At 64.1% G+C, this 18,168-nt stretch overlaps 5 protein-coding genes across 9 annotated transcripts in view; 2 read left to right on the top strand and 3 right to left on the bottom strand.

The window, feature by feature from the left end:
• The first annotated feature begins 80 nt into the window (after nt 1-80).
• Nucleotides 81-1,973, top strand: LOC136003651 (uncharacterized). The gene is made up of 3 exons (XM_065659459.1): nt 81-522; nt 674-770; nt 1,469-1,973. Exons 1-3 carry the CDS (start codon nt 81-83, stop codon nt 1,566-1,568), a joined length of 639 nt encoding a protein of 212 aa, XP_065515531.1. The 3' UTR covers nt 1,569-1,973.
• On the bottom strand, nt 1,945-8,002 carry CSAD (cysteine sulfinic acid decarboxylase). 4 transcript variants are annotated; one of them, XM_065659477.1, is made up of 14 exons: nt 7,187-7,999; nt 6,978-7,104; nt 5,584-5,674; nt 4,935-5,041; nt 4,738-4,853; nt 4,309-4,388; nt 4,171-4,225; nt 3,878-3,994; nt 3,727-3,791; nt 3,572-3,653; nt 3,022-3,221; nt 2,883-2,934; nt 2,353-2,442; nt 1,945-2,259 (listed from the first exon to the last, which is right to left on the bottom strand). In XM_065659477.1, exons 1-14 carry the CDS (start codon nt 7,328-7,330, stop codon nt 2,086-2,088), a joined length of 1,500 nt encoding a protein of 499 aa, XP_065515549.1. In that variant the 5' UTR covers nt 7,331-7,999; the 3' UTR covers nt 1,945-2,085. The 4 variants fall into 4 exon arrangements, with proteins under 4 accessions (XP_065515549.1, XP_065515551.1, XP_065515553.1 ...); XM_065659479.1 differs by lacking the exon at nt 2,353-2,442 and having other exon boundaries at nt 7,187-8,001; XM_065659480.1 differs by lacking the exon at nt 1,945-2,259 and having other exon boundaries at nt 2,855-2,934; nt 7,187-8,002.
• Nucleotides 8,003-8,110: 108 nt separating this feature from the next.
• Nucleotides 8,111-13,833, top strand: ZNF740 (zinc finger protein 740). 2 transcript variants are annotated; one of them, XM_065659663.1, is made up of 8 exons: nt 8,111-8,236; nt 9,356-9,610; nt 10,297-10,428; nt 11,064-11,150; nt 11,795-11,852; nt 12,046-12,171; nt 12,282-12,400; nt 12,480-13,833. In XM_065659663.1, the coding sequence occupies exons 2-8, from the start codon at nt 9,593-9,595 to the stop codon at nt 12,567-12,569; spliced, it is 630 nt and encodes a 209-aa protein (XP_065515735.1). In that variant the 5' UTR covers nt 8,111-8,236; nt 9,356-9,592; the 3' UTR covers nt 12,570-13,833. The 2 variants fall into 2 exon arrangements, with proteins under 2 accessions (XP_065515735.1, XP_065515733.1); XM_065659661.1 differs by lacking the exons at nt 8,111-8,236; nt 9,356-9,610 and having other exon boundaries at nt 10,336-10,428; nt 11,795-12,171.
• Nucleotides 13,834-13,884: 51 nt separating this feature from the next.
• LOC136003696 (integrin beta-7-like) lies at nt 13,885-16,062 on the bottom strand. The gene is made up of 4 exons (XM_065659564.1): nt 15,926-16,062; nt 15,690-15,830; nt 14,606-14,766; nt 13,885-14,301 (listed from the first exon to the last, which is right to left on the bottom strand). Exons 1-4 carry the CDS (start codon nt 16,058-16,060, stop codon nt 14,292-14,294), a joined length of 447 nt encoding a protein of 148 aa, XP_065515636.1. The 5' UTR covers nt 16,061-16,062; the 3' UTR covers nt 13,885-14,291.
• Nucleotides 16,063-16,582: 520 nt separating this feature from the next.
• Nucleotides 16,583-18,168, bottom strand: part of LOC136003650 (retinoic acid receptor gamma-like) — a 14,032-nt gene continuing 12,446 nt past the window's right edge. The window contains exons 8-11 of the mRNA XM_065659458.1: nt 17,875-18,104; nt 17,092-17,250; nt 16,887-17,005; nt 16,583-16,640 (exon numbers count right to left, since the gene is read on the bottom strand). Coding sequence (XP_065515530.1) covers nt 16,583-16,640; nt 16,887-17,005; nt 17,092-17,250; nt 17,875-18,104 — 566 coding nt within the window. The remainder of the gene's footprint in view (nt 16,641-16,886; nt 17,006-17,091; nt 17,251-17,874; nt 18,105-18,168) is intronic.

Raw genomic sequence — 18,168 nt, 5'->3', positions numbered from 1 at the left:
GCGATGGGGGCGCGGTGCGGCGCCGGGCTCCGCTCGGTGGCCAAACCTCGGTACTGCAGCCCGGGCCGCACGCATGCGCTATGGAGCTCTTCCAGCCCCCGCTGCTGTTGGCTCGCTGCTGTATCCCGCTAAGGAAACGCTTCGCGTCGGCTGCCGCGTTTTGGTCCCTCCGGGGCGCCGTCGGCGAGCGGCGCATGCGCGCAGAGCCCGGGGCGGAGCTGCCATGGCGGCGCGCAGGGCGCAGGTCCCGGCACCGGCCCGGTGAGGGCCGAGCGAGCCCCTTGGGCGGCTCCGGGGGTTGGGGACCGGATGCTCCAAGCCTGCCCTGGCCCTGCTCCCCCCCGCTTCCCATCGCCCCCAAGCCCTGGGTCTCGAATGAGGAGCCGCAGTGCGAGGAGGGTCTCCGGCCAGGGGTGATCGATGGCGCTCATGGTCGCTGCTGCTTCTTGCCCTGCCCCAGCTGGAGGGGCCAAGGAGGGGTAAAGAAGAAGAAAGGGGAGGCATCCACGTGGCAGCACCCTGGTAAGGGAGAACCTGGGTGTGAAGGGTTCCCCTCCGTAGCTCAGAGCAGGCCAGGGGTGCGCACAGGTTGCCTGCAGCACGCTACAGCCGTGCTCTGTGTGCTGGAAGCCTCGTCCCGCACCACCTTTGAGCCCCCCGTGTGCTCTCGTAGGTGGAGAGCAGCTCCGTGAGCCATGGAGGAGGAAGGGGGGAGCCAAGGGTAAGGAAGCGTCCGAGCTGGCACTCACTCATCAGTGGCAAGAGCTGCGGTGAGTCCTGAGCTGTTGGACCCTGTTGCTCCTTGCGTGTCATCGTCCATCCCTGTCCATTCCTCTCTCTTGCCCATGCTTTGGTCCCCTGCACTCATCCTCTTCTTGTGTCCTGCTCCCTCTCCCTCTTTCGTCCATCGCTGGTTCTCCTTTTCGCAGCTCCTTGGCCTCCTATGCATCCATCTCTTTCTTTTGCTGTTCTGTCTCTGCTCCCTGTCGCTGTTTTCTGTCAGTCCATGTCTGTCCTGCAGCCCAGGGCTCATCTGTCCTTACTCCAGCCGGTATTTTCCTCTCGTTGCTCCTGGTTTCCTGCATTTCCATCCTCCTTCCTGTCCTTCTTGTTGTTCAGCCCTGCCTCTCCTCTATTCTGCCACCCTTCTCTGCTGCTTCTTTCTTCCTGTCAGGTTCCCTGTCCCCATCTTTCTCTCCTCATCCCCTTACCTGCCCCATGCTACACCCCCATGGCTGCCGCTCATCTCCTCTCTTTGTTCTGTGACCTGCTCCTCATTTTTAGCAGCCTTTGCCACTGCTCCTTGCTCCAGGAAGCAGCTGATTGCCCATTCCCTGCTGGAGCGACCGGAGTGGCTCCGTGACCACTGAGGTGTCTCAGGGACTGGTCCAAAGCTCTGGAGCATGCTCCATCATGTAACTTATTACACGTGTGGCTAAATCCTGCTTCTTGTCTCCTTTGGCATCAGGGCTGCGTTTGCATTCCTTGTGCACAGGATGAGGGGTTGTGAGAGGGCCCAGGGAAGAGGTTTCCATCCTGCTCCAGTGCTTCTGGCTCCCCCAGGATGAGGATGACACCATTGGGATGGAGGAGGAGGAGCCCATGGGTGCTCCTGCTGCATCCCGTTGTCACCCCATCCCACCACCACCTCCTCATCACTTAACGGAGAGGGATCCGATGCGGATTTGGCATGGAATGGCAGGAGGCTGGGATCATGTGCCTGCGGCTGGAGAAGAACCACCTGGAGCAGACCCAGGAGGACCATCCCCGCAGCCTCGTGCTCCAGAGCTTCAAGATGCTGCGCAAGTGGAGATGGTGCCACAAGGCTGAGGCCATGCCCCCCCAGCTCTGCCAGCATGGACCCCAACGTGTTTGGCCTGCTCCAGGACTGATGAATGAGTCCCCACCTTGCTTTCCTGGAGCGGGGGGGGGTCACCCCCAAAATGGATCAGTAAATGGTTTTATTCCACCCATCCCGGTAGGTTTTGGAGTGTCTTTAACCCAGATTGGAGATGGGATGGAGGAGAAGGGGGGATGTGGAACTCTGCTCCTGTTCCTCAGGGATGGGGGGGCCTGGGGGGGAGCTCACAGATCCCATCCCAACCTCTCGATCTCATCCAGGAAGAAGTCCAGGTCCGCCTTGGTGACCGCAGGGCTGGTGACAATCTGGCGGAAGAAGTTGACGCGGGTGCCGTGGGGCTGGTACCCCACCATCATGGAGCCCTTCCTCATCATCCTCTCCTTGATGGCAGGGGCCACCTGCGGGGGGGGGACACACACACAAAGGGGTTGGGGGGCGGGGAGGGGGTTTGGGATCACCCCCCCAAGGATCCCAGTGGATCCACCTCCCACCTTGCCCAGGCTGGGCCAGTAGTCAGGGCAGCTCTCACGGCCCCGCAGGCGGGGGGGCACAAACCAGAAGCAGAGATTGATGAACTCCGGCTGCAGGGGGGGGGAAGAGGAAAAGGAAAGAGATCACATGGACACCCGGGGTGGGGACACGACATTTCCCTCTCCAGGCCCATTTGGGGACCCCCATGCTTGGGACAGGTCTCTTCTGCTAGCCAGCACTCGGTGATGCTGTAGAGGGGGGCATTAAAAACCACTCCTGAGGCTACAACACTGATATTATCGGGGGGGGGGGGCACATTAAAACCCATCCCAGGGCCATGGGTAGGTCATGTTAGATGGGGAATGGTTTAAAACCACCCCCTTGGCTATGGCTGGAGGGTATTAAATGGGGGGACACACATGAAGCCCACCCCAGGGCCACGGCGTGGTGGTGTATGTGCGGGTCATGTGAACCCCCCCCGCCCAGGGCCATGGTGGGGTGATGTTATGTGGGGCTACACACATTAAACTCCCTTGCTGTGGCTCTGTACCTCCATCACCAGCTCGAAGCCGTCCCTCCTCTTCACCTCCTCCGCCAGGTACCTGGGATGATGCAGAGCAGGAGGTCAAAGGAGCAGAGGGGTCCTGGGCTGTGTCCCCCCCTTCCCACTCCCAGCCCCGGGCACGCACCGGGAGCAGGCGAAGGCTCGCTCCACACGCTGGGCCAGCCCCTGGGTGCCGGTGGCTTTCCAGAGCAGCCAGAGCTTGAGGCAGTCCACACGCCGGCCGCACTGCGGGCTCTTGTCCCCGGTGTCGTAGGATATGTCATAGAACTTATCCCGTTGGAAGAGGTACGTGGCTCCGGAGCCATGGCAGCGCTGCAGGAGACCCTGGGGGGGGCAGAGGGGTCACCCCAAAACTAGCGACTAGGGGGGATGTGGGGGCAACACCCCTATTTTGTGGGATGGGGCAGGGAATGGGGTATGGGATGGGACATGGGATAGGGGACAGGGCAGAAGATGGGGCATGGGATGGGGTAGAAGATGGGACATCAGGATTTGGGGATGGGACATGGAATGGGGTAGGGGATGTGGGGATGGGGCAGCAGGATAGGGCAGCAGGATGTGCGAATGGGACATGGGATGGAGCATCAGGATGGGGCAGGAGACATTGGGATGGGACATCAGGATGGGGCAGGGGACAGTGGTGGGAGAGGAAGAGAAGGGGCGGTGGCACGCACGGAGGTGTCACGGAGCAGGAATGCCGAGCACTGCAGCCCCACTGTCAGCATCTTGTGCGGGTTCCAGGTCACTGAGTGGGCCCTGTGGGAAGAGGGGGTCCCCCCAGTTGGGATCCTGGGATTGTGGGGTGCTGGGAGCCGGGAGCGGCGCTGACCTCTCGATGCCAGCCAGGAGGTCCCGGTGCTTGCTGGAGAGCAGAGCGCTGCCGCCCCACGCTGCCTGTGGGCAGGGACACGGATAGGGATCAGCGCTGGGAACAGGGGGATTCCAAAGGGATTCGTGTGTCCTCCCTCCTTGGTGCTCACATCCACGTGGAGCCAGAGGCCGTAGCGCTCGCACACGTCCGCGATGGCGCCCAGAGGGTCGAAGGCGCCCAACACCGTGGTGCCGCATGTGGCGCACACCAGGAATGGCTCCGCGCCCTGCAGGACACCGGGATGGGACAGGGATGTTGGGATGGGACAGCCGGTGTCAGGATGGATGGGGTGCTGGATTTTGAGGTGGGGCAGGGGATGTTGCAACAGCACAGGGGACATCAGGATGGGACAGGGGACGTTGGGATGGAGCAGGGGAACACCCAGCACTGCCACCGCTTCACCTCAGCTTTGGCCTTCTGGATCTCCTTCTCCAGCTCCTCAGGGATCATCTTCCCCCTGCAGGATGGGAACAGACCCATAGTGGGGGCAGAGCCGGGGCAGTGGAGCTGCAGATCCACCTGGATCAGCCCGGCTCCCACCTCTCGTCGGTGGCCACCAGGTGCACGTTGTCAGTGCCGATGCCGAGGAACGCGGCTCCCTTCTGGATGGAGTAATGGCTCTGAGCAGGGAGAGGGGGGTCAAATCCCTGCGGATGATGGGGACCCCCCCTGCGATGGAGATGATGGGGCACCCCTTGATGGGGACAATATCTGCCTCCCCTCCTGTGGTGGCGATGTGGCCCCCCCCAAATGGAGACAATGGAGCACCCCCCGATGGGGATGCTCCATAGGCCCCCCCTTGGGGATGATGGGACCCCCGCATGGGGACAATGGGGTGTCCCTCATCTGGATGATGGGAAACCCCCCAGATGGGGACAATTGGAATGATGGAGACCCCCCAGATGGAGATGTGCCCCACCACCCCCCGCAATGGGGCCAACGGGACGGTCGTGCCGCGGGTGCCCGCACGTCGCAGGAGGTGAAGAGCGCCAGGCGTGGCAGCGCTGCCATTCCAAGGCTCCGGCATTCCGGGAAGCGCTGGAACCGCGCCACGTTCATGGCGTACATGTTGCACATGGAGCCTCCTGCCAGGGGATGGGGACAGTGGTGTCATCGCTGAGGGGGGGGCACTGGGACACCCCCCTGTGTGGTGCTGGTGCCGGTACCAGGAGCGAAGATGCCGTCACCACTGCTCCAGCCCACGAGCTCCCGGAGCTTGGCCAGGACCACCCCCTCCATCAGCACGAACACCGGTGCCACCTCGAACGTGTACCTGGGGGGGGGGCACATACACCCCCTCTTGGGGACACTCCCAGTGAGGGGAACCCCCCCTATAGCGGTGATACGGGGTACCCTCCCGATGGGGAACCTGATGGGGAATTCCCGATGAGGATGTGGGGACCCCGCCCCGATGGGGATGTGGGGAACCCCATAAGGAAAGTGGGGACCCCCCTGATGGTGAGGTGGGGAACCACTCTATGGCAATGATGGGCCCAACCCATGGGGATGTAGGCATCCCCCCTGATGTGGGCAATGGGGAGTGTCCCCACAATGAGGATGAGGACCCCCCACCATGGGGATGATGGAGCCCCCCCCCAATGGGGATGTGGGGAACCCCCCCTGGAAACAATGGATATTCCCCCCCCGATGGGGATAATGGAGATAACGGGGACCCCTCCATGGGGAGGATGAGGACACCCCAGAGGGGACTTGGGGACCCCCCTATGAGTACAATGGGGACCTCCCAGTGACAATGTGGGGCCCACCCCCCATGGTGATGATGCCCCCCCGGTATCAGTGGGCCCCCCTCCGCACTGGCTGGTGTTGAGCGCCTCGGTGAGCAGCCGCCCGGCCAGTGCATGTGGGTCCAGCCCCGAGAACAGCTGATTGAAGAACCGGGGGTGACCTGCGGGGGGGACATTGAGACAGGAGGGACCCCCCCTTACCCATGGACCCACCCACTGACCCATAGACACCCCGTGTGACCCATGGAGCTGTGGGGAGTGGAAGCTGAACTGGGAGTGGCAGAGCTGAACCCGGAGCCTTGGAGCTTGAACTGGGGCCAGATGGGGCTGCACTGGGAGCATCTGAGGAGACGTGGGGCTGAACTGGGAGCAGCTGAGGCTGAACTGGGGGCAGTTAAGGCTGAACCTGGACCCGTGTGGCCCCTTGTTGCTGATAGTGCCGAGGCTGCACTGGGAGCACTGGGGCTGCACTGGGACCAACCAAGGCTGCACTGGGAACACTGGGGCTGAACTGGGTGTACTGGGAACACTGAGTTCGCCACTGGGACCACTCAAGGCTGCACTGGGAGCAGTCAAAGCTGCCCTGAGCTGACACTGGGAGCACTGGGTTCACACTGGGAGTGCTGGGGCTGCACTGGAAGTACAGTTTTCCCGCTGTTTTCCCCCCACTTTCCTGGTGTTTCCCCACCGTTTTCCTGCTGTTTCCCCCCTGCTTTCCTGCTGTTTTCCCACCATTTTCCCACTGTTTTCCCCACCGCTTTCCCACTGTTTCCCTGCTGTTTTCCTGCTGTTTCCCCGCTGTTTTCCCCCCGTTTTCCTGCTGTTTTCCCCCCGTTTTCCCGCTGTTTTCCCACCATTTTCCCACTGTTTCCCCACAGTTTTCCCCCCGTTTCCCCGCTGTTTTCCCACTCTTCCCCCCCCACTTTCCTGCTGTTTTCCCACCATTTTCCCACCGTTTTCCCCCCGTTTTCCCACTGTCTTCCCACCATTTTCCCGCTGTTTTCCCCCCATTTTCCCGCTGTTTTCCCCCCATTTTCCCGCTGTTTTCCCCCCGTTTTCCCGCTGTTTTCCCACCATTTTCCCACTGTTTCCCCACAGTTTTCCCCCCGTTTTCCTGCTGTTTTCCCGCTGTTTCCCCGCTGTTTTCCTACCATTTTCCCACTGTTTTCCCACTGTTTCCCCACACTTTTCCCCCCGTTTCCCCACTGTTTCCCCCCCGTTTTCCCGCTGTTTTCCCACTCTTCCCCCCCCACTTTCCCACCGTTTTCCCCCCATTTTCCCACTGTCTTCCCACCGTTTTCCTGCTGTTTTCCCCCCATTTTCCCGCTGTTTTCCCCCCGTTTTCCTGCTGTTTTCCCCCATTTTCCCGCTGTTTTCCCCCCGTTTTCCTGCTGTTTTCCCCCATTTTCCCGCTCTTTCCCCCCCGTTTCCCCGCTCTTTCCCCCCCGGCTCCAGGGCACGCACCGGTTTTGACGCTGAACCGCACCACATCCCGGCAGCGCTGCAGCAGCCGCTCCGGGGCCTCCCCGCGGCTCCGCAGCTCCAGGTCCAGCAGGTCCCGCAGCTCCGACGGCTCTCGCCACTCGCACACCTGCGGGACACCGCAGTTCCCGAGCCCGGGAAGGCCGCGGGGCCCGGCTGGGGCCTTCCCCCCCACCCCGATTCGCACCCACCTTCTCGGTCACATCCGTCCCTTTCCTCACGGCGTCCTCCAGCAGCACCCGCAGCGCTTCCCGCAGGAATTCCTCGCCCGCCGCCGGGTCCCAGCCGGGATGCTCCAGCCCGGCCATAGCGCCGGCCCCGGCCTCTTCAGCCATGGGTGCTGGACCGTCACCACCCCACACCACCCCCCCCACCCCAGCCGTGATCGGGACGGGATGGTGGCTCCGGGATCGTCCCTGGGGACACGGCCTGGCACAGGGACAAAGTCCAGGGACAGGGAGAAGCGGCTCTTAAAGGCGCATCCAAGGAATGGGGGGGGTGAAAGGGGGGGGGGGGGTGTCCCCCCAAGTGGTGCCACCCCCCCGTCCCCATGGCACGGCCGCCATAGGGCCTGTCCCCAGTGTCCCCAAGGGGGAGCCCTGATGCCACAGGGAGGGGCAGGACGAAGGGGGTAATAAGGGGTGGGGGGAGCAGAGGAAGGAGGGGACGACCCCCCAAAGGGGTGCAATGGAGTGGGGGTCGCCATGGGGCGGTCACAGCGGGGTGAAACCAACCCCCCCCCCCCCCCAACAAGGGCAGGCGGGGCCTACTTCGGGGGGGGGGCCAATAGCGACGGGGCACCTCACCGCGGGGGCAATAACGTGCATGAGGCGGCCCCGGGGTGACGGGGCCGGCAGCGGGGCCCAGTCCCGGCCCCAGCTCCACCGCCCGGCCCCGCTCCGTGCTGCAGCCCCAGGCTCTGCCCCGCGGCCGAACCGGACCAGGCCGCGCCGCCGCTCCGTCGCTATGGCAACCGCTCGGCGCCAAGATGGCGCCGCAGCGAGCGGCACCACGGCGCGACTCCGCGCATGCGCACGGCGCGCCGGAAGCGCTGTGAATGGCGGGTGGAAGGAGTTTGGGGGGGGGGGGGTGGTGTCGTTTCCAGTTCCGGGTCGGCGGCGGCGGCCGAGGACGGGGGGGGGGGGGCGGCGGGGCCGGTTCTGGACCCGTCGCGGCGGAGCCGGAGCGGAGCGGAGCGGGGCCGGAGCGGGGGAGGAGCGGGGCAGGAGAGGCCGCGGCAGGTACGGACCGAGCCCCTCCCCCCCCCGCGCTCCGAGGCCTGTGTGGGGGTTGCGGGGCCCTCCCGCGCGCGCCGCCGCGGCCCCGCCCCCACCGGCTGCACCGGGACGGGAGAGGGAGGGGGAGGGGGAGAAGGAAGGGAGGGATGTGGGGGGAGGGGGGGGAAGGTGTCACCTTTGCCCCCGCTGTGACCCCCCCCCCCCCTTTCCCCACATGGGGTTCTTGCTCTCCCTCCCCTCCATATTGACCCTTCACCTCCCCTATCATGTGACCTTCCCCCCCCCCCCCCTCCCCCCGGGACCCCCTCACCCTGTTGAAACCCCCCCCCTCCCCCCACTCCCTTAGGGTCACCCCCACCCCGGGACCCCCCAGCCCCGGTCCCTTCACAGCCCCCCAGAGTCACCCCCACACAGGGACCCCCCCCCCCCCCCCCGGTTTCACACCCCCAGGCCCTCCCCTTCTCCCCCCCCTGCCCCCGCTTCCCTTTCCCAGCACCCAAACTCTCCCTGTGGGGCACCCACTTGGTGCTCAGCACCCCCACAGACTGCGCCATTTAAACTTGGGGGTCCTCCCCATAACCCCCCAAAACCCCTTCAACCCCCCCCCATACTGCCCCATAATCTCCCCTAACGCCCCATAACCCCCCACAACCCTCCTTAATCCCCCCATAGCCACCCATAACCCCTCAAAGCCCTCCCTAACCCACCCATAACCCCCCTATAACCTCCCATAACTGATGTAGCCCCCAAGCCTCCCTCTAAGCCTCACACACTCCCCCGTAACCCCCACAACCCCATTATAGCCCCCCATAACCCTCCTATAGCCCCCCATAACCCTCCAAGCCCCCACTCTGTAACCCCCCAACCCTCCCTTTTAATAACTCAGGACCCTCCCCATAACCTCCCTAACCCCTTCTTTAACTCCCCAAACCCCCTCCCTAAACGCTCCACAGCCCTCCAAACCCTTCCCAACCCCCCCCATAGCCCCCCAAATACCTTCCTTAACCCCCCCACAACTCCCCTATAACCCCCACTCTAACCCCCCCCATAACCTCCCTATAACCCCCCATTCCCCCCCCCCCCCCTCATTCCCCCCTAACCCCATTTCTTCCCTTCTTGCAGGCGAAGACCCGCACTGGTGTCAGCAGCAGCAGCGCCGGGACCCAGCTCCCACCCCGGCCTTGCGTGTGTGTGGGGTGATGCCCTTGAGGGCTGTGGGGTGACAACACCCCCGATGTCCCCTCCTGTCTAGTAGGAAGCTGCTGCCCCCCCCCCCCCCCCCCCCGCCACCGTACGTGATTGCAGCTGGGGGGGGCCGAGGAAGACGCTCGTCACCGCGCCGGCGGCACCGGGGCCGAGATGTCGGCGCAGTGGCGGGTACTGGATGAGCCCGGCACAAACATCCCTAAAACACCTTAACTGAGGCCACCCCTCGGAGGGTTAAAAAGGTCCTTCCCGGGGCCACCGTAAGGCTAAAGAATTGTCACAGTCCCTCTGTCGAGGACAGACAGACAGACAGACACACAGCCCCAAGATGGCTCAGGTAATGAGCCCCAAATCTACACCCCCCCCCCTCCCAAAACCCACCCACCCCCTTCCCAATCCGTCCCCCCCACACCAAGCTCCCAAGGAGGTATGGCCATGGGGGTGCTTCCCCCCCCCCCCCGCCCCCCACTCCCCCTGCCACAATCCCCACTGTCCCACAGCCCCGCGCCATCATCATCATCATCACCCATCACTCACCCGCGCCCCCCCACCCCGGGTTCTATTCCCGGAGCCGGCGGCGCTCTCCCGTTGTTCCAGGGATCGTCGGAGCTCTCCCGGTAGCCGTTAGCTCCCCGCCAAGGGGGGTGTGGGGCTGGGGGGGCAAGGGGGGGGCCCCGAGCCTCCCTCTTCCCCCCCTTATCCCCCCCCCCCTTCCCATTTCAGCGCCCGGTCGTGTGCGGCCCCCGGCAAAGGGTTTGGTTTGTGGTGCTGGGACCTTTGGGGTGGGGGGTTTTGGGGGTGCTGGGGGGGTTTTGGGGGGGTCTGCAGCAGAGCTGCTCTCTCCCTCCCTGCCCCAGGCGAGCCTCCTGGCCTGCGAGGGCCTCTCTGGAGTGTGCCTTGTGCCTACCGTGGCCAGCAAGAAGATGATGCCGAAGCCCAGCTCCAAGCAAGGGGAGAGCAGGGAGCGGGGAGGGAGCCCCGATGTGCTGGTATGGACCCCCCCCTGCTGCCTTCAGCCTCTGACCCGCCTTCTTCCTCCCTTAACCTCCCTTCTTCCCCCCTCAAGCCACTTTCTTTCTCCCTCAACCCACCTTCTTCCTCACTGAACCTGACTTTTCCCTCCTTTCATTTCCCTTTTACCCCCTTCATTCTGCTTTTCCTCCTTTCATTCCCCTTTTACCCCCTTCATTCTGCTTTTCCACCTTTCATTCCATTTTCCCTCCCTTTCATTCCCATTTCCCCCCCTTCATTCCCCTTTTCCCCCCCTTCGTTCCCCTTTTCCCCCACTTCATTCCCCTTTTCCCCCTTCATTCCCCTTTTCCCCCCCTTCGTTCCCCTTTTCCCCCTTCATTCCCCTTTTCCCCCCTTCATTCTCCTTTTCCCTCCTTTCATCTCCTTTTCCTTCTTTCATTCACCTTTTCCCCTTTTCATTCACCTTTTCCTCCCTTTCATTGATTTTTTTCCCCCTTTCATTCCCATTTTCCCCCCTTTCATTCACCTTTTACCCTCCCCTAATTCAATTTCCCCCCTTCCACTCCCTTTTTCCTCCTCTGAATCGCTTTCCCCCCTTGTTTAATGCAATGTCCCCTATATTCCTCTCCATCCGGTGCCATTCCCATTGCAGGCGCTGCGGCAGGACCCGGACAAGCCACGCAGTCGGAAGGACGAGGACGCACCCGAGGCCACGCACATCAAGAAGTCCAGTAAAAAGGCAGGTCGGGGCTTGGGGGGGCACTTTGGGGTCCGGTCCCACTTTGGTCCCTGGAGGGGCACTTTTGGGGTGTGGGGAGTCACCGGGGGCTCTGGGGGTGTCACTTTGGGGTCTAAGGGGTATCACTTTGTGCCCTTGGGCTGTCACTTTGAGTGTGTGGGGTGTCTCTGTGCCTGGGGAGGGTCACTTTGAGGGTATCCTTGTGCCCAGGGGTGTCACTTTGGGGTTTGGCCTCTGTGGCATCACTTTGGGGTCCAGGGGGTCACTTTGGGCTGTCCCTGTATGCAGGGGTTCACTGTCCCGGGAAGGGGTCACTTTGGGATGTCCCTGTGCCCTGGGGGTGTCACTTTGGGGATATCCTTTTGCCCAGGGGCATCACTTTGGGGCTCTGTGGGCTGTCCCTGTGCCCGGGGGAGGGGGGGCGGATGTCACTTTGGGGGTATCCTTATGCCCAGGGATGTCACTTTGGGGTTTGGTCCCTGTGGCATCACTTTGGGGTCCAGGGGATCACTTTGGGCTGTCCCTGTGTGCAGGGGTTCACTGTCCCCGGAGGGTCAGGGGGGTCACTTTAGGCTGTCCCTGTGCCCGGGGGTGGGGGGGGTCACTTTGAGGACCAGGGGGGGGTGACTCTGGGTGCCCTGCAGCGCCGCAAGCGTGTGTCCGGCGCCGAGGGACCCGGCAGCGCGCCGCGGAGAGGACCGCGCCTCGGCAGCCAGGTTTGCGGCCTGCGCAGCACGAGAGCAGCAGGAGCAGGAGGAGGAGGAAGGATTCCCGAGCTCCGGCAGGCGCAGGACGGCCGGGGGGGGAGGTTCTGGGTTGGGGGGGGGCAGCAGTTGCCCCCCCTCCTTGTGTGCTGACATGATTTTTGGGGGGGGGGGGGGTGCTCTGCCCGTAGGTGCTCGGGTCATGGAGCAGAACGGCCCCTTCCAGGCGCAGAGCCCGAAGAACTTCATCTGCGAGCACTGCCTGGGCGCCTTCCGCAGCAGCTACCACCTCAAGAGGCACATCCTCATCCACACCGGTACGGGGGGACCCCCCCCCCCCGCACCCCAATATTGCACGGGGGAGGGGGGGTTACGCCCCTAATTTGGGGATGTGTGTCCCCCCCCGCCTTTTGTGGGGTGATTGCAGGGGAGAAGCCCTTTGAGTGCGACGTGTGCGACATGCGCTTCATCCAGAAGTACCACTTGGAGCGGCACAAGCGCGTGCACAGCGGGGAGAAGCCGTACCAGTGCGAGCGCTGCATGCAGGTATCCCGCTGCTCCGGCCGGGATGGGTTGCTCCAGCCCTCGGAAGCAATTCCCTTATGGAATTCTAACCCCTTTCCAGAGCTTCTCCAGGACAGACCGGCTGCTGCGGCACAAGCGCATGTGCCAAGGCTGCCAAACCAAGAGCCCCGACGCGCAGCTCCTGCTTTAAGAGGCCACCGGGAATGCCGACCGGGAATGCCGACGGCAGCTCCAGGGGTGGTTGGTTTTCCTTCCTCCCCCTCCTTCTTCATCATCCTCATCCTCGTCCTCCATCTCTCCTGCGTTTCATCCCTGGACGCTCGCCCGGACTCTTGGAGCCAACAGCATTTGGAAAAGGAGCTGGAAAAGCCCATTCCCAATGGGAAGAGCACAGGATGCCACCTGCAGACCTCCCCTCACCTGCCTACACCCCCATTTTATCAGCCCCCCCGCCCCCTCTCAGGAAAGACTCGGAAGCCCCAGCGCAGCAGAATGGGGGTGTTCCCCCCCCAGGCCAAGGGCTTCCCTGGCTCAGGTTGGAGCAGGAGCTGATCCCAGTGCCTCCACTTTGGATAGCTTTGGGAGCAGCAAGAGGAATTCTTGGCATTGGAAAGGGGGGGGTCCCCCTATCAGCTTTGCCCCCCCGCCCCCCCCCCCCCCCCGGCGCCTTCATCTCATGTTTTGGGGCGCTTTTGGGGTGGTTTGGGGGTTTTCTCCTCTCACACGGTTTGGGGCTGGTGCCTTTGCTCGCCGCTACCCCCGGCCCTGCTGGGTAGGGGGGGGGCCTCAAAGGGGGGCATTTGCAGCTCCCACCCATGCTGGGGGGGGGGGGGACCCCAAGAGCCTTGTGGGGTGGGCAAGAAGAGGCCATGGAGTGCCCCCCTTCACCTCCCAGCCCCATTTTGGGGGTCCCCCACTTCCTGTGCTCCCCCCCGAAGCACAGCGGCCCTGGACGTGGCCCTGTCAGTTGGGGGGGGGACACCAGTGATGCCACATAGGCGCCCCCCCCCCCCACGGACCCCCCCATTGTGGGACCCTCCTGCCTCAGTTTGGGGGGGCCAGGATGGGGGTTGGGGGGGGTCAGATATTGCCTCTGAGTAGGAAAAGTGGGGGGGGAATGATGCTGAGGAACACCCCCCCCTATGTGCGTTGGGAAGGGGGGGGGGCACAGGCTCCCCTCCCACCCTTCCCCCCCGGGGTTTGATTTTGGGGTGGTTTTGTTGGGTTTTGGGGTTTCTTACACTTGTTTTGTTATTGGGGGGGGGGGGGGCTGTAGTTTTTATTACACTGTCCCCAGCTCGTGTGTCCCCCCTCGTGGTCCCCCCCCTCCCCCGTGCCCCCCACCTTGGTCCCCATGTCCTGCCCCTCCCCCCCCCCCTCCCCCCCCCCCTCCCCCCCGGCCTTTAGGGTTTATTTAAATAAAAACTCGTCGGGTTTTTTTCTCTTTTTTCTAATTCACGGCTCCATTGGTTCATTGGGGGTGGGGGGGGCTCCCTTACCCCCCCCCACCCATGGGTGCTTATGGACACCCCCCATGCACCCATAGGGGTCCATGGACCCCCCCAGCACCGCCCATATAGGTCTATGGACCCTCTCCTATCAACCAATAGATGACCATGGGTGCCAAGACCCCCCCCCTCAGCACCCATTTACCCCCCCCCCCCCCCCAGGGCCGTACCCCCCATGAAGGGGGGTGATGAGGACATGGGGGTACGGGGGGCGGGGGGGGTGGTTTATTGAGGGGCTTCAGCACAAGAAGGGGGGGGCCCTGTGGTTGTGGCGTCCCCCGGTGATTGGGGGGGCGGGGGTGTCCCTGATATTGGGGGTGTCCAAGGATGGGGGGGGGGGGGGGGGCTCCCTGGGGGGGGTCCCCGCTGTCCCCTCGCTCCGGCCGGTCGCTGATGGTGTCACTTTAGGGGCTCCTGTAGGGAGGGCACCGGGGGGGGGGGGGAGGTCACAGCCGGTATTCCCCATGGCATTCCCGACACTGTTCCAGCCCCAGATAGGGGCTATGCCCCCCCCCCCGCCCCATAGGGGCCCATGGGGGTAAGCCCCCCCCCCATAACTCGCTATAAGGTCCCATGGGTGCCAGCCCCCCCCAGGGAGTGGGTCCCGTCCAGGGGCAACCTGGGGGGGGGGGCACACACCGTGGTCAGCCCCATAGACCCCCCCCCCGCCCCCCCCCCCCCCATCCCATCCTATAGAGCCCCCCCCCCCCCCCGGTACCGGCACTCCGCGGGTTTCTGCGCCCGCTGGGGGGCGCCGCGGCACGGGCAGCGCGCGCCCAGCTCCAGCTGCAGCGCCCCCTGGAGGCCCGGCACGCGCAGCGTCACGCGGCTGCGCGGGACAGGGCACGAGGCGGCGCGAGCCCGGACCGTGAACGTCACCTGGGGGGCGGGGGGGAGCAGGACACGACATGAGGTACAGCGATACGGGATATCGCGATATGGGATGTGGGGATACGGGATATGGGATATCGGGATATGGGATATTGGGATATGGGATATCGCGATATGGGATGTGGGATATCGCGATATGGGATATCGCGATACGGGATATGGGATATGGGATGTGGGATATCGCGATACGGGATATGGGATATCGCGATATGGGATATTGGGATATGGGATATTGGGATATCGTGCTATGGGATGTGGGATATCGCGATATGCGATATGGCATATCGTGATACGGGATATGGGATATCGCGATATGCGATATGGGATATCACGATATGGGATATTGGGATATGGGATAATGGTATATGGGACATTGGGGTGTGGGATATCATGATATGGGATACGGGATATCGCGATACAGGATATGGAACATGTGGATATGGGGACATATTTACACATGATTCCCCATACCTGTCACAGTGTCCCCACATCCTCCATTCCTTCCCCATATCCCCCCACATCCCCATGTCCCCTGATGTCCCCATATCCCATACCCCACACCCCATACCCCATACCCCACACCCCACACCCCACACCCCACACCCCACACCCCACACCCCACACCCCACACCCCATACCCCACACCCCACACCCCATACCCCACACCCCACACCCCACACCCCACACCCCATACCCCACACCCCATACCCCATACCCCACACCCCACACCCCATACCCCATACCCCACACCCCACACCCCACACCCCACACCCCACACCCCATACCCCACACCCCACACCCCACACCCCATACCCTCATATCCCCATATTCCCAGTTCCCTGTCCCCGTATCCCCACGTCCCACCATGTCCCCATATCCCTGTACATCCCCATACCCCCTCCGTGTCCCACCTCCTGACTGACGCGGACGCCGGTGCAGAGGCCGCCGTGAGGCCGGGGGGGGCCGGGGGCAGCCCCGCAGTGGGACTCGAAGCTGAGGCTGATGTTGGGGGGCAGCGGCGAGTGCTTGAGCTCCACGGTGGACGCGAGGGCCTGGGGGGGGGGGGGGGAAGCACCCCAGGGTGTCAGCACCCAACCCCCCCCCCACTCCCCCCCGCACCCCGGGGTGCCCCCGGCCCCCCCCTCACCTCGTAGGCATCCGCCAGCAGCCGCAGGACGTTGCTGGAGTCGCCGCGGAGCTCCCGCACCACGGCCCGGGGCAGCTCCGGCTGAGCTCCTGCGGGCACGGCTCGGACCCGGGCACGCACAACGGGACCCAACATCCCCCCCCCACACAGCCCCCGTACCCCAAACACGGCCCCCGTACCCCAAACACAGCCCCGGGTACCCCAAACACAGCCCCCGTACCCCAAACACAGCCCCAGGTACCCCAAACACAGCCCCCGTACCCCAAACACAGACCCTGGTACCCCAAACACAGCCCCGGTACCCCAAACACAGCCCCGTACCCCAAACACAGCCCCGGGTACCCCAAACACAGCCCGGTACCCCAAACACGGCCCCCGTACCCCAAACACAGCCCCCGTACCCTAAACACGGCCCCCGTACCCCAAACACAGCCCCCGTACCCCAAACACGGCCCCCGTACCCCAAACACAGCCCCCGTACCCTAAACACGGCCCCCGTACCCCAAACACAGCCCCCGTACCCCAAACACAGGCCCCGTACCCCAAACACAGCCCCTGTACCCCAAACACAGCCCCGGGCACCCCGAAACACCAGAGACACCCCAAAACCAGCCCCAAGGCACCCAAAACACCCAGAGACACCCAAAACACCCCAAATCACACTGGGACCCCCAAAGCAGCCCCATGGATACCCCAGAAGAGCCCAATAACAGCCCTGGGCACCCAAAACACCCAGAGGCACCCCAAACCAGCACACTGGGACCCCCAAATCAGCCCCGGGGGCACCCAAAACACCCTGAATCACACTGGGACCCCCAAACCATCCCCCATAGACACCCCAGAAGAGCCCAATAACAGCCCCAGGCACCCCAAAACACCCACAGACTCACCACCAACACCCAAACCAGCCCCATGGGCCCCCCAAAACCCCCCCAAACCCCCCCCCATGTCTCCCCCAAACCATCCCTGTCCCCCTCCACCAACCTCATAGAGCGGCACCACGGGCCGGGTGACGGCGAAGATGAGCTGGATGTCGGCAGCCTCCAGCACCTGAGCCAGGAGCCCCACGGAGGGGTAGTCCTGGAATAGGGGGGGGATCTGTGTGTGAATGGGGGCACCGGTGCCGGGTTGCCCCCCCCCAAGGACCCTCCCCATCCGGCACCCACATGGCGGTGCTGAGCCGCGTAGCGGCCGCTGGCGTCGAGGTGGCAGCGGGTGTCGCTGGGGCGGGTGATGCCCCCGAGCTTTCCGTCACCCGCTGAGTGCCAGGCGTCGTCGGAGCAGAAGAGCAGCACCCGCGTGGCTGAGCCCCAGCCCAGGCGCTCCTGAGGGACAGGGGGTACCGGGGGGTGATGGGGGGTATGGGGGGTATAGGGGGCATAGGGAGCGTAGGGGGCATAGGGGGCATGAGGGACATGGGGGGGGATGAGATGCATCAGGGGCATGAGGAGTGTGAGGGGCATGAGGGGCATAGGGAGTGCAAGGCGCATGAGTGGCATGGGGGGGACATGGGGACAAAGGGACATGGGGGGCACAAGGGGTATGGGGGGACATGGGGACATGAGGGACATGGGGGGGATGAGGTGCACCAGGGGCACGAGTAGCACAAGGGGCATGAGTGGCATGGGGGGACATGGGGACACAGGGACATGAGGGGACATGGGGGGCACAAGGGGTATGGGGGGACAAAGGGACATGAGGGACATGGGGGGCACAAGGGGTATGGGGGGACATGGGGGGATGAGGTGCACCAGGGGCACGAATAGCACAAGGGGCATGAGTGGCATGGGGGGACATGGGGACACGGGGACATGAGGGACATGGGGGGCACAAGGGGTACGGGGGGACACGGGGACATGAGGTGAAGCAGGCTCCTGCAGGGGCCACTCTTGCCCGCACCCTGTCCCTGTCACTCGCCCCATTGCACCCTGTGGTCGCTCACCCCGCACACGGCCGCCTGCAGCACCGCGTCGAAGCCGCTCTCGGGCGCATCGAGGTTCGCGGCGCTGCGCAGCCCCTCCACGCGCTCGGTGAAGGCCCCGGCGCGCACCGCTCAGCGCCAGCTCGTGCCGGAACGCGGCCGCGGGCTCGCACGGGTCCCCCCCGTGCGGGCAGGGCCGGGGCCGGGGCCCCGCGCTGCTGAACGGCAGCACCGGCTTCTCCACGAAGGAGCCCAGGCCTGGAACAGGGACGCCATGGGAGACACCACATCAGCATCCATCTGCCATCAGCCACCAGCTATA

Source organism: Lathamus discolor, chromosome 23 (genome assembly GCF_037157495.1).
Source record: "Lathamus discolor isolate bLatDis1 chromosome 23, bLatDis1.hap1, whole genome shotgun sequence".
NCBI lineage: Eukaryota > Metazoa > Chordata > Aves > Psittaciformes > Psittacidae > Lathamus > Lathamus discolor.
The sequence above is the reverse complement of the archived record's forward strand: the minus strand, read 5'-3'. Positions and strand labels throughout refer to the sequence as shown.